This window comes from Chlorocebus sabaeus, chromosome 10 (assembly GCF_047675955.1).
Source record: "Chlorocebus sabaeus isolate Y175 chromosome 10, mChlSab1.0.hap1, whole genome shotgun sequence".
Classification (NCBI taxonomy): Eukaryota; Metazoa; Chordata; class Mammalia; order Primates; family Cercopithecidae; genus Chlorocebus; species Chlorocebus sabaeus.
In genome coordinates, this window is record NC_132913.1 from 38,788,464 (window position 1) to 38,803,096 (window position 14,633).

The following is a 14,633-nucleotide window of genomic DNA, read 5'->3' on the forward strand; positions in this document are numbered from 1 at the left end:
TAATAAACTGGTAGGCTGGGCATGGTGGCTCATGCCTGTAATCCCAGCACTTTGGGAGGCCAAGGTGGGTGGATTGCTTGAGGTCAGGAGTTCGAGACCACCCTCAGCAACATGATGAAACCCTGTTCCTCCTGAAAATACAAAAATTAGCGTGGTGGTGCACGCCAGTAATTACAGCTACTTGGGAGGCTGAGGCGGAGAGTGGATTGAACCCAGGAGGCAGAGGCTGCAGTGAGCCGAGATTACGCCACTGCACTCCAGCCTGGGCAATAGAATGAGGCTCTATCTCATAATAATAATAATAAGAATAAGAATAAGAAGCAGCAGCTATGGTAGATTTTTTTTTGTCGACTTGTCCTCATGAAGAGTGAGGTACCTAAGCCTGAGCTTTCAATTTGAAACCTAGGCACTTGGACTAACTTAAAAGATCATGTAAATAATTTAGTTTTTGTCTGGTATAGATTTAGTTGTGCTTTTTTTCTCTTTTAGATACAATTGATCCTGTTCCGTTAGAAACTCCATTATCCAAAAATCTTGTGGCACAGATTAGTGCTCTTGCTCTTCAGCTGGATTCAGAAGATCTTCATAATTATTCAGGAAGCCAACTATTTGAAATGCACGAGAAACTAAGTAGTATGGCAAACTGTATAATAAAAAATCTACAGTCACGTTGGAGATCACCATCCCATGAAAATTCTATTTAGTATTTTAAGAGAAAATTGAAGGTTTTTTAAAACATCACTGGATTTCTTGATTGAGGAAACAAGTTCTGAAATAATAGCACAATTTCAAAGAAGAGACTGTTTGCAAAGTTGGTAACATTTCAAACCCTGAAGGACAGTGGCTTATTGTGTAAGTTCAATTTTGTAAGTTCATTATGTAAGATCTTTTTTTTCATATAATGTATTTTCTTGGCTGCTACGTGTGGTTTTTCAGGAAACTTAATGATCTGAGATGTGAAAGCAAAACTGGTAATAGAGCTATACAGTTTATTTCATACTTTCTTAAACCTGTGCATATTCTGGTGAAACATGTTAAAATACTTTAAGTAAAATTGAACATTTTTCTTTGAGTTTTTGCTGAACTGATAAAGGTATTTATACTTTGGTTTGTTTGTTTAATTCATGTTTGTTGGGCCTGAGGTTTAGGAAGTTTGTTTTTGGTTGAAAACCTCAAATGAAATACGAAAGAATTGAAACTTTTCCTGCATATGTCAACTTTGGACAGCTTTCAAGAAAAATGAGAAAAGTTGCAACTTCTGGGGGTTAAAATATTAATACAGAATTTACTAAGATTTTATTCATTTGCATTAGCAAATATTCGTGCAGCAGCAGTTGACTGTGAAAATTTATTCTTATGAGACGTATAGTATTGATTTTTAAATGCATGATTGTACATTATGTATAGATGACAATGTTTTTAATTTATAAATTTCATTCTTCGTTAACTGCATGGGTTTTTCTGCAGCTTATTGTGAATACCTTGGTTCTGTTCAATAGAAACATTTTGTATATATTAAATACTGAAATATCAGTATGGACGGTAGAAGTGCTTCATGGACTTGTTGCACATATTTGTAGGATTCTGTATCTGCAAATACAACAACAATAGTTTTGTACTTAGTTAACAGTCTTAGTTAAAACATGAATTTATTTTTTAAAAGTATCCAGTATAAGTAAAATTATAGAAATAAGAAAATGTTACACAATAACTTTGCTGTTCCTACCCTTCTTACTACTTTTGGTTTGGAAGAGGGTATCAGCCACTAGAAAGTGTGCCTCCTTACATTTCTTAAAGGAAAGTTAGTTTCAGTATTTCACAGCAAGTTGGACTGTACGAAATCTAGAGTTGATCTGCTTTTTAAACCTTCATCTAAAAGCAAACTTGGAAGAAAATTGAAACTGTTGTTTTTAATATATGTCTGTTTTGCCTAGGTTTTCTTTCTTTAAATAGGTATGTAATTAAAACCTTTGTAAATTTTGCCAACTAATATTAGTGCCTGACTTCCCATATTTGTTTCATCTTTTTAAACTGACAATATATCTCACTTGTTCTCTGAATAGAATGAGTGAGTGATCTCAGTTTTCACGTTTTATTCAGAAGCTAATCCCTACTTAGCAAGGCACACGTTCTACAGCAAGTCATAGAAAGTTTAATCCTTGTGCCTAGTTAGCTCTCCTGTATTCAGGGATCTCTATAAAACTTTGTGTCTTTTTTCATCAGCCCCTATAAAAGTTGGTGTCTTTTTTCATCATCATAAATTCATCATAACCACAGATATTTTTGGGTCTAAATAAGATATTCATATACCAAGGATGGTTTTATAAAGAATTCTGGGATCATTGAATTAAGGATTGTGACTTGAAGTAACTAGAGAAAAATACTAATTTCTTTGGAAGGAATTATAATTATGATTTACATTTTACATCATTTATTTCCCAAATTGTATTTAACAGTAAAGAGGTGCACATGAGTTTTTAGCAAACAGGTATGAATAAGCAGGTATGTATATGTGTTTGGGGCATAGGGGAGCAGGTTACGTTCCTAACACACTTCAGAATTAAAATTAGCTCGTTTCATGACTATGTGCCTTAACATTTGTGTGAACTAAACTTGCTGATTGAATGAAATTCTTGGGAAGCCGAACAGTAATAGCAGAAAATGTGACCAAGTGAGTATCATGTACTTAAATCACTGAATTTTATGTAAGCACAAGCATTAATTTTAAAAACATTGTAGTTTAATAAGGTTGCATTTAAAGTATTTGGGAGCAAAGACAAGCATGCTGAATCTTCATTTTGCTATGGCTATAAGCATATATTTTTGGCAACTAACTTGCAATATTCTTGCCTTAAAATTTCCTGCAAATTTCCCCCTTAGTAATTCCCAAATAGCAAAACATTAATATTCCATGATTAGCTCCACTGTGTTCTCACTATTAAAATGGAATTCGTTTTTTCAAATCTTTTCTAATGGTTAATAAAACAAATGTCAGATAATAATAAGAACACTCAAATGTGGTGTCTTAATTGTCTTATGCATATTTAAGAAGAAAAAACTAGTGGCATACAGGAGTGGAGTGTAGTATCTTTTTTTTTTTTTTTTTTGAGAGGGTCTCACTCTGTCACCCAGGCTGGAGTGCATCTCGGCTCACTGCAAGCTCTGCCTCCCATGTTCACGCCATTCTCCTGCCTCAGCCTCCTGAGTAGCTGGGACTACAGGTGCCCGCCACACCACACCGAGCTAATTTTTTGTATTTTTAGTAGAGAGGGGTTCACTGTTAGCCAGGATGGTCTTGATCTCCTGATGTCGTGATCTGCCCGCCTTGGCTTCCCAAAGTGCTGGGATTACAGGTGTGAGCCTCCGCGCCCGGCCCTTTTCTTTTTTTTGAGATGGAGTTCCGCCCTTGCTGCCTAGGCTGGAGTGCAGTGGTGCGATCTCGGCTCACTGCAACCTCCACCTCTTGGGTTCAAGCGATTCTCCTGCCTCAGCCTCCTGAGTAGCTGGGATTACAGGCGCCTGCCACCACAACCGGATTTTTGTATTTTTAGTAGAGATGGGGTTTCACCATATCGGCCAGGTTGGTCTTGGACTTCTGACCTCAAGATGATCCACCTGCCTCAGCCTCCTAAAGTGCTGGAATTACAGGTGTGAGCCACTGTTCCTGGCCCATCATTCTTATATGTATGAAATCTATTTTGAATTTTAGAGTAGATTTAAATTTTCAGTATTTCAGTGACCTCATCATTAAAACTGCTTTGCCACTTGTACAAGTTTGAAAACCATTGTTGAATCATATGGCGCTTTAATTTCAGATAAAGGTTGAATCAGGTTAAATAATGCTATTGGATAATACAGTCAAAAACAAGATTTAAACCTGAACATTAAAAGCAGGATTGAAGGCAGGGCAGGTGGATCACTTGGGTCCAGGAGTTCAAAACTGACCTGGCCAATGGGTCGAAATCCTGTCTCTACTAAAAATACAAAAATCAGCCAGGCATGTTTGTGCATACTTGTAATCTCAGCTACTCAGGAGGCTGAGACATGAGAATTGCTTGAACCTATTAGGCAGAGGTTGCAGTGAGCCGAGATCATGCCGTTGCGTGACAGAGCAAGTCTCTGTCTTGCCAAAATAAAAATAAAAAGTTTAATTCTAACATTGCCCATGGATTTTTTTTTTTTGTACAGCTTGAAGATAAGATAGTCAAAGACTCTGTTACAATTTAAACATCATAAAAATGTGAAGAGTAAGTTGTGAGGCAACAAACAAAATTAGAGGAAATGGTGGGGATCATGAATATATAAGTGAAGTTTTATTTTTTATTTTTATTATACTTTCTTAAGTTCTAGGTTACATGTGCACAACGTGCAGGTTTGTTACATGTGTATACATGTGCCATGTTGGTGTGCTGCACCCATCAACTCGTCATTTACATCAGGTATAACTCCCAATGCCATCCCTCCCCCCTCTCCCCCCCCCCCCCCCCGAAGTTTTATTTTTTAAGGTAAAGGAATGAGAATAGAGTAATTGCTTTTTTTAAAAAAAAGTATAAATGAGTTAATTTTTTTCTTCCAACTTTGACTTTAATTCAGTAAGAAAGGCCTAGGTTTCATCTCATATTCTTCATAATTGATTTTTCCGGAAGTTAATTTGTCCTTCAGCCTAGGAGGCTATAAAACAGCAGTTAGTTGGCATTGTTAGACTAAAACTTGGGTGTGGGGAGGAGACTGTTTCCTCATTACTGCAACCCATGTCTATCTTATTCCTAAGCCATTAGAAAGACCTTGTCCTTTGTATAGAAACATTAGAGTGAGGTTTTGATTTCTAACATAGCGCTTCTCAAACTTGGATGTGCATATGAACAAGCCGATTCTGATTCAGTAGATCTGCAGTGGGCCTCGTGAGTCTTTTTAAACACAGTCCCAGGTGATTCATACAGATGCCTGTGAACTGCACTGGTAGATGGGCCTAAGAGGCTTCAGGCTGTGTATTAGGTTTTGGTAACCCAAGCAGGTTCAAGTCCTTTTATAACTCCGTCAATTTTATGAATTGGGGATACAGACTGGTTTTGAAGTCTTAAAAGTTCAAACATTTTAAGAAAGTTAAGCGTCATCGTGCTTCTTTATTAAGAGCCTTTTTAAAATATGGACAATTTATTTTTTAAATAGGCAGACTTTAATAATTTCATGTTATAAAGAGTCTTATTGATGAGGCAAATTAGACAGAGTATTTTCTCATGAGTATTTGTGGGTTATGTTTTTATTAACATAAAAGTTGATTTCTAAGTATTAGAATATATTTAGTCTCTAAATAAATCTTGCCTTCTATTATGGGTCATTATTTTATTAATAAACATGGAAAATCGACACTACCCCTAATATTAATCTGGCTGTTAAATTTAGTAGTGCTGTAATGAAGAAGTCCGTCTAGCATATACACCCTTTCATTATACTGCAGGCCTCTAGTCACTTAATTTTCTGTTATATTCCGTGGTTGAAAATTACTGTTTCATTATAAAGTTAAATTTGCAAGAGTTGACTGATTTGATTCTTGAAAAGTGAGCTTTTCTTGGAATTCTGTTAAGGTGTTAGATTTTCCTCACATATTTAAATAATCTGTAAGAACTAACCTGAAAGCACTAAGGAAAATGTAGCCGAAAAGTAATAGATTTTAAAAATTTGTTTATCAAAATTTATTGATAGTTTGATCTGTAAAACAAATTGGGTTTCGTGCTTTCTGATGTCCAGTTAGTAAGTCTGTTATGTGCCAGGCTTTACATATTGCTCTTTGCAAGTAGCTATTAAAATGTAAGTCATTGAAGTTTGAAGATCTATAAATATTTAATATAGTAGTCTAAACAGTTGTGAGAATTTACTCAGTTCTGAAATAGAATGTTAAATTTTCCAGTGTGGTCCTAATCATGTTTTTCTTTACATACTAAGCCTTTCTTTCTCCAAAGAACAGTTAAAACCAAATATGACATGGTAAGCTCTAAATACCATTGGAATAAAAGATCACCCTTCATCTTACCCAAAAAATTGAAGACAATATTTTCCATTGTTGATGTCACAAGTAAGAAAAAAACTAACTTTTGTACTCTACTTGAAGCAGAGGGAATATTTTTGGCCACAGTGTGCCAATTTATAATTGTAGATAAAGCTAAATTTACTGGACAGGAAGCTTATATGCTGATAGAAATTGATGCACTGAGAAGTGATGAGTTGAAGAGAATGGAAAAGGCAGATTGAGCTGGAATTTTAATACATAGTCCATTTAGTAGAGAGACAACCTGTCCTGTATACTCATATGTACTTCAGAAATAACTGATAGCCTATAGTCTCTGAGAGCTGTTCTGTACATAGCACAGTATTATAATTGATGTTCATAAATACCCTGAGGGATTATGTTAAAATACAGTATTACTCCCCCAAAAGCAGTAAATAAGTATTTCCAACAAAAGGCAGCTTTGTTTCTTAAACAGATAACAACATATAACTAGGAAGATCACCTTCAAAATAAAGTATCATGGAACTGAAAACAGAGTATGGTGTAACAATTATTTTGATACATTATTTAATAACAAGTGTCTAAAGAATTTTTTATTTTTATAGAATAGGAGGTTTCCAAAAGAAAACAGAATTAAGAGGAAAATTGGTTTTGAATATAGAAACTGAAGGATGGCAATCTTAACTTCTGAGGTTTTTACAGAGCACAGATTGGCAAATGGTAGCATGCCACCTGTTTTTTATACTACCTGTGAGCTGAGACTGGTTTTTACATTTTTTAATGGTTAAAAAAGTCAAAAGAAAGAGGATATTTTGTGACACATGAAAACATTAAATTAAAATTTCAGTATCCAGAAATAAAGTATTATTGGAACAGCTGTGCTCATTTATGTATTGTCTTTAGTTGCTTTCCTACTATGGTGGCTGAGTTTAGTAGTATAACAGTCTGTATGGCTTCCAACAGTCAAAATACTGTCTGGCCTTTTTTAAAAGAGTTTGTCGATCCCTTTTATGGGGGAAGGTTTTGCTCATACATGGCATGTTAGTCTAGTTATTTGCTTCTAGCTGGCAGAGTGAGGTCTTGAATTCTTATATATTTCTATTACCCCTGTATTTTCCAAAATGGCTTCTCCTGATTTTACTTATGTGTTTTACTGTTGCTCAAATTACACAGATACTAGGAAACACTAGTACTTTAAAAGTACACTTCTTTTTTCTACTTAAACTCTCAAACTATAGTTAGTATTTACCATGATGTTAAGGAACTTTGATGGTCTGTGAATTATCAGTTGCTTTCTGCACTACCTCCTGTGGATAGACCTGACTGATAGCACTTAGAAAAAGACTGATAAACGCCAAATCAGTCATTTATTAACCCTATAATATTGTTGTCCCCATCATTTGGTAAACTGTAAGAGAGCTTAGTTTTACATTCACAAAGTATTTATATTTGATAAGTCTTAAAAATGATTTAAGTTGAAACCTAACAGAAGTACTTGTTAATTACTCAGTTACCTGCAAATAATGGAAATAATGGTGTAGTCAGTTTTATTTGATTGTGTAATGCTTTATACTAGGGGTCCCAAACTCCTGGGTGGCATTAGATTCTCACAGGAGCATGAACCCTATTGTGAACTGCACATGCAAGATCTAGATTGTGCGCTCATGAGAATCTAATACCTGATGATCTGAGGTGGAACAGTTTCATCCTGAAACCATCTCCTCCAACACCTCTGTCTGTGGAAATTGTCTTCCACGAAACTGGTCCTTATTGCCAAAAAGGTTAGGGGACCACTGCTTTATACAGTGTTTGAAGCAGGCACACTTACAGGTACTATTTCTGGTTCTTTATGACTCTTGAGGGGGGCAGAATCTATGTTTGATTCACAATAAAACTTTTCATGAATCATTGAGGATTAACTGTTATCACTTGCCAATGGAAACTGGATATTGAAACATTTTTTAAGAAATGCACTTTTACCTGAAATAAAACTATGAAAACTAAACTCTGGTACTTGTTTTTGTTGGCTACATTTTGGTTTTTTGTTTTGTTTTAGTGAGATCTGAAATGAGTATGAATAGCTTAATTCAAATGCCACAAAATGTACATTATATTTCTCTACAAACATGAACCGTTGCTTTTCCTTTTCCCCTTTTATGGCCTTTTTAACCACAGAGATGTTCTGATTTATGCATAGTTTTACGGGTTCCACTGGTTTCTAAATCCAGAGATGGTGGTTTTTTTTCGTTGTTAATGAGTTCAGTTTTTCATTGAACTTGTTACAAGAGAGGTTTCGTCAAATAAGGGCTGAGTAGATGCGGGCAAGCTTGGAGAGAGGGAGTCCACATGGTTTGGGTGAGAGCAGAGCTGACGCTGCCAGGCTAGTCACCAGATGAAGTAAATGCTTCACCCCAACGTGACCTTAGCTTCCTCTGCAGAACCAAGCAACTTGGTGCAGCCGAAGAAAAGCTCCATAGTTTTAAGGAAAAAAAAAACCACAACAATTAGGTAAACAGTGATGTTGAAAGATACTGTATTAGTTTCCTAGGGCTACTGTAACAGTACCGCAAACATAGTGAGTTAACAGAAATGTATTGTCTCAGTTTTGAATAGTAGAGGTCTGAGATACGGTATCAGCACGGTTTGTTCCTTCTGAGGACCATGTGGAAGTATCTGTCCCATACCTCTCCCCAGCTATGGGTGATTTGCTGGCCATTTTAGGCAGGAGAGGTATTTCCCCAATCTCCCATCTTCATATGACACTCTCCCTGTGTGCCTGTGTATTTGTCCAAATTTCCCTTGTATCAGGATAGCAAGGCTGTTGGATTAGGGCCTCATCTGAATTAACAGCATCTGCAAGGATCCTATTTCCAAGGTCACATTCTGAGGCCTTAGGGTTAGGACTTACCATGAATTTGGGGGTGGGAGGGTGGGACACAATATAGTTCATACATTTGAGTGAGATTTGGTTGAGATGTAACCCGTAGACCTAATTTCTCCCTTTTATAGTTTCTTGAAGATGGCTCTTTGCAGCCTACGTGGTAGTGGAGATATATTCAAAGGACTTCCCTAGTATCGTTGGACCAACAAGCACAAGCAGATGGCAGGAAGATTAGAACATTGGATATTGATTGCCAGTTTTTAAGGTGTGTTAATTTTCTTGTGATTAATGTTTTAAGAGTCCTTTGTAAGATACACACTGAAAGGTGACTAATCTATAATAAGATTAACTATAAGGAAGTTATAAGGTAATGGGAGGAGTGCATTGGTTGGGTGGAGAAGAAACAAGGTTAACCGTGAGTTGATAATTTTTGAGGCTAGTTGGTGGATTCTCTACTTTTATACATATAGTCATCCCTCACTATCCATGGCGTATTGGTTTCAGGACCACCCCCACCTTATGAATGTTAAAAAAAAATCCCTAGTATAAAATGACCTAATATTTGCATATAACCTATGCACATCCTCCCATATACTTTAAATCAGGGTTCCCCAACCCATGGGCTGTGGAATGGTACCGGTCCATGGCCTGTTAGGAAACAGACTGTACAGCAGGAGGTTGAGTGGCCGGTGAGCACGCATTATCACCTGAGCTCTGCCTCCTGTCAGCTCAGTGGCCACATTAAATTCTTCATGAACTGTACATGTGAGGGATCTAGGTTTGTGCTCCTTATGAGAATCTAACACCTGATCTGAGGTGGAACAGTTTAATTCCCCACCCTTCCCTGTTGTGTGGAAAAATTGTTTTCCACGAAACCGGTCCCTAGTGCCAGAAAGGCTGGGGACCTGTGCTTTAAATCATCTCTTGATTATAATACCTAATATTATGTAAGTGTATGTAAATATGTTATGCTGTATTCTTTAAGGACTAATCATAAGAAAAGAGTTCAGCTCTTCAGTACAGATGTGACCATCTTTTTTCTGAATATTTTTGATTCATGGTTGGTTGAATCTGTGGATGTGAACCCGAGGATCTTGGAAAGTCAGCTGCATGTTGAACATTTTCCAGGCTCTAAAGAAAAATCTATAAGAGACAAAAGTTCTGTTTTTGCAATAGCAACTGCAAACTGTACCTTGGCAAACCGATAAAGTAAATAGGAAATTTAAAACTAAACCAGCCAGGCCAGGTCCAGTGGCTCAGGCCTGTAATCCCAGCACTTTGGGAGGCTGAGGTAGGTGGATCCTCTGAAGTCAGGAGTTCAAGACCAGTCTGGCCAATATGGCAAAACCCTGTCTCTACTAAAAATACAAACAACCTGTAGTGGTGGTGCACACTTACTAGTCAGCTACTTAGGAGGCTGAGACACGAGAATCGCTTGAACCCAGGAGGGAGAGGCTGCAGTGAGCAGAGATTGGGCCACTACACTCCAGCCTGGGCAACAGAGCGAGACTCTGTCTCCACACAAATCATTGTAATGGAGATAGCATATACTTTAGTATTCTAAAAGTTTGGGAGTTGGAAATCACAATAGAATTGTTGCCTAACTTGCATTTTTATCCAGTTTAAGGCAAGATGGGAGCAGGAGAGTAGCAATCTCTGGCACCATTTGGATGGTTAGGCATAATCTGCCTTTTCTTGGGTCTGTAAATTCCCTGAGGGCACCAACTGTCTCTTGTTCTTCACTTGAGCTTCAGCATCTAACCTAGTGCCTGGCATACAGGTGTATGTTGGTCATTCACAAGTGAGTGCGCTCTTTGTAAGAGCATTTGCTCCCTGTGAGTCTCAAAGCTTGAGACAGCATTGCTGCGCCTGTAAAGTTACAGGGACTTATCTGCCTTTTGGGAAGAAGTCTTAAACATTAAGCCATTATGGTTGCTTCATCCCTTTGCCTTTGCCACATGCTGCCATCCTACTGGATGCAGATGGGAAGCCCTGAAGTTTAGGATTGGAGTCCACAGGTGTTCTTAAAACTGTAAGAGAAGCTTGTTGAATGCAAGTATAGATCGAATTTTGAGAATGTCTCTTCTTATGCATAACATTTTTAAAATTTAGATAATTTTTTAGTAATTTTATGTAGAATTTGCTTCATTGAATTTTTATAGATATTAAAACCATTAAAAATAAATAATGCTCATTCCATTCACAGAGTGTTGCAGAATTAGAGGTTTTATTAGTTCCTAGTTTGTATTGATTGTAAGTTTATAATTTCAGAACTGAATAATAAGCATTATCAATCAGTAAGCAAGGAAAAAGTGAACATCTCTGCTATTTTTCCTTTAATGTGTTTGGCATATTCAAAATCCCTGTTTTAGAAAAGAAATAATGTTAAAACATGTTTATAATGGAGAAAGATGCTAGGCACAGAAATAATATTGCAGAAGCTTTTAAAATGTCTATTCTGCAACTTATTTTAAAACCCAAAGGTGAAAGGATGGTACTACCATAAATCACATTGACACAGAAAAACCATAGGCAGCTTGAGAACTTAGGTAACAGTGGAGAGTCTAGTAGGATCTGTAGGTCCTGCAGACAAGTGTGATGCTTTGAAATGCCTAAATAGCTTCAACGTAGTTGGCTGGGAGCATTCCGGTCCTGCCAGTCCTCTGCACAGTGCCATACATCCAACCTTCATCAATAGCTTGAACATTTATGATGGCATCTCCATCCTTGAAAGACACCTCATCTGCATCAGCAGCCATATAGTCATACATGGCACGGAAGATTTTCTATTCGTGGGGATGGAAAAAGGGGAAATATTATATGTTGGATTTGCAACAGCACACATCTATTTGTGAGATGTCTCAGGACTGACTTCACAAACTTAAGTTGAACAAAAGAGAATGTGCAACCATCAACAAAAGGAACCCACAAAATAGGAAGTACTTGCAAATCATATATCTGATAGACAATATCCAGAACATATGAAGAACTCCTACAACTCAATGCCTTCCCCCACCAAAAGAAGCAAAGGATATGAATAGACATTTCTCCAAAAAAGATAGACAGCCAAAAAGCACACAAAAGGATGCTCAAAATTAGTCATCTAGAAAATGCAAATTATTAAAACCACAATGAGATACCCCTTCACACATGCCAGAATGGTGATAATAAAAAAGACAGTAACAGATGTTAGAGGGGATGTAGAGAAATTGGGTCCTTCATAAACCACTGTGGGAGTGGAAAAAGAGTGCAGCCAACTTGGAATTTGGCAGTTATCACATGTTAAATACAGCATCACCCTATGGCCCAGCAGATTCCACTCCTAGGTGTATACCCAAGAAGAATGAAGACATAGGTCTGCACAATAATTTGTACATCCATGTCCATAGCAGCATTACTCTTAATAGTCAAAAAGTGGAAACAATTTAAATGCCCACTAACTGATGAATGCATAAGCAAGATGTGGTATATCCATACAGATCTATTATTGGGTAGTAACAATAAAGTACTAATACATGATACAACATGGATGAACTTCAAAAGTAAAGGAAGCCATGCACCAAAGTCAGTATATGTATGGTTTTATTTATATGAAATGTCTTGGGTAGCCAAATAATATAGTGACAGGAAATGGATACCTGGGATTGGATGGAGCAGAAAGGGATAAGTTGGGGATGGAGAATGAATGCCAGTGGGCACCAGCATTTGTTTTTAATTCACCAGAAGAGTTTTGAATACAGTTTTTTTTATGGTGATGAAAACATTCTAAAATTAGATTATGGTGATGGTTGAAAAAAACTAAAAAAAAAAAATCATTGAATTGTACACTTTAAAGTATGAACTTCATACTAAGTTACGTATCCATAAAATTGTGTGTGCGCGAACGTGCGTGTGTGTGTACTGACAGAAAAGACAATATGCTGCTACTTTTATTTATGGCCTTTTTCTACCTTTTGAAGAGGTCAGTCTTGTATTTTAGAGAAGAATTTGAAAATCCATAGCACTATTGCATGTCATCTTTCACTCTAGGAATTTGGGAGCATACCAGTAGTAAAAGTTTCTCAAAGCTATCCTCCACAGTGTTAAAATTGTAATAATTTGGAGGTATATAATAATTGATAATTTCAAAAGTTTCTTCCTAGGAGCAGCCACTGGTTAGTAGTTTTGGATATAACCTATATGGGTTTTTTTTTTTTTGCATTCTGAAATACACATGCATATATTCAAATTCACAAGTAGATTTCCTTTCCCCTTTGCATAAGTGGAACATTACTATAAATAATACTGTGATTTGTTCTTTCCATTTAATATAGCTTGGAAGTCTTTCCATATAAATATAGCTGTGTCTTACCCTTTTTGACTGCTGCAGAGAATTTCACATTTTAGTAAGATCACGAATTATTCAGCCATTTTCATTTTTCTGGACATTTAGTTGTCACCATTTTTTCTTACGCTATAATGAGCATCTTAGCATTTATCTTTGGGCAAATAATTTCTGAAGAAAAAGCTTTTAAAGGTGAAAGTTTTAGGTCAAATGGTATATGTGTTTAAACTTACATATATATATAATTTTACAAATAGAGATGGGGTTTTGCCTTGTTGCTTAGGCTGCTCTTAAACTCCTGGACTCAAGCAGTCCTCCCACCCCAGCCTCCTAAAGTGCTGGGATTACAGGCGTGAGCCACCATTCCTGACCTAATTTTTAAAGTTTGCTATTAAAATGTTTGAATATGATACAATATGATCATATTTGATTCAATTCGATACTTTGTATTATATACTTTATTACTTTTTATATTCCTGGTTATTAGCACTTTTATTTTTATTTTATATTCCTGGTTACTAGTGAACATCTTTTTTTGTTGGCCACTTTTATTTATTTTGCCATAAATTATCCTTAGTCTTCCAAATCCTATTTTGAGGGTGAGGGGAATTATTAGTGAATTTTAGAGTGCTTTATTCTTTTTCAATATTAATATTTTTGTTATATATTCTGTAAATGTTTTCTCCCAGTCTGATATGTTTGTATTTGTTATGGAAACATTTAAAATTTTATGATCAAATTGGCCAGGCTTTTATACTTCTAGACTTTGGAATTTGCCTAGGAAGGCTTTCCCCATTATATTTTAAAATTATTGTGGCCGGGCTAAGTGGCTGATGGCTGTAATCCCAGCATTTTGGGAGGCCAAAGCAGGCAGAGGGCTTGAGCCCAGGAGTTCGAGACCAGTCTGGGCAACATAATGAGCCTCTACCAAAAAAAAAAAAAAAATTAGCCTGGCATGGCATACATGCCTGTCGTCCTAGCTATTCTGGAGGCTGAGGCTGGGGGATTGCTTAAGTCCATGAAGTCGAGATTGCAGTGAGCTGTGATCGTGCCACTGCACTCCAGCCTGGGTGATAGAGTGAGACCCCTGTCTCTAAAAAAAAAAAAAAAAAATTCTCCATTATTCTTTTTACTTCTACAGTTTTGTATTTTACATCTAAATCTTTGGTACAGCTACAGTTTATGCTTTGAGATGAGTATCTAATTTTATTATTTTACTAAATAGATAACTGGTTACCTCAGATCATGTAATTAAATAACTTACCCCTTTCCTGCTGATTTATAATTCTTTTAGGGTCTGTTTCTGGACTTCATCTATTTTTATATCTATTGCCATGCTAAATCCATATTTAATTTTAATAGCTTTATAGTATGTTTTGCTCTTTTTTAGTTGAGTCCTTAAGTATTATCATTTTCAAATT

The 14,633-nt window shown here is 36.4% G+C and overlaps 2 protein-coding genes across 8 annotated transcripts in view; one reads left to right on the plus strand and one right to left on the minus strand.

Annotated features, from left to right (window-relative positions):
* Positions 1–14,633, plus strand: part of RIF1 (replication timing regulatory factor 1) — a 92,257-nt gene that overhangs the window by 60,140 nt on the left and 17,484 nt on the right. For 4 of the 5 annotated variants that reach the window (XM_007964960.3, XM_007964959.3, XM_038002138.2 and 1 more), the window contains one exon: positions 490–8,012. In XM_007964960.3, coding sequence (XP_007963151.3) covers positions 490–704 — 215 coding nt within the window. In that variant the 3' untranslated portion in view covers positions 705–8,012. Of the gene's footprint in view, positions 1–489; positions 8,013–9,016; positions 9,154–14,633 lie in introns of those variants that run through there. The other variant, XR_005241560.2, reaches the window with a different exon arrangement.
* NEB (nebulin) overlaps positions 11,102–14,633 on the minus strand; it is a 223,338-nt gene continuing 219,806 nt past the window's right edge. For all 3 annotated transcript variants that reach the window (XM_073019680.1, XM_073019681.1, XM_038002139.2), the window contains one exon: positions 11,102–11,674. In XM_073019680.1, the coding sequence (XP_072875781.1) occupies positions 11,501–11,674 (174 nt within the window). In that variant the 3' untranslated portion in view covers positions 11,102–11,500. The remainder of the gene's footprint in view (positions 11,675–14,633) is intronic.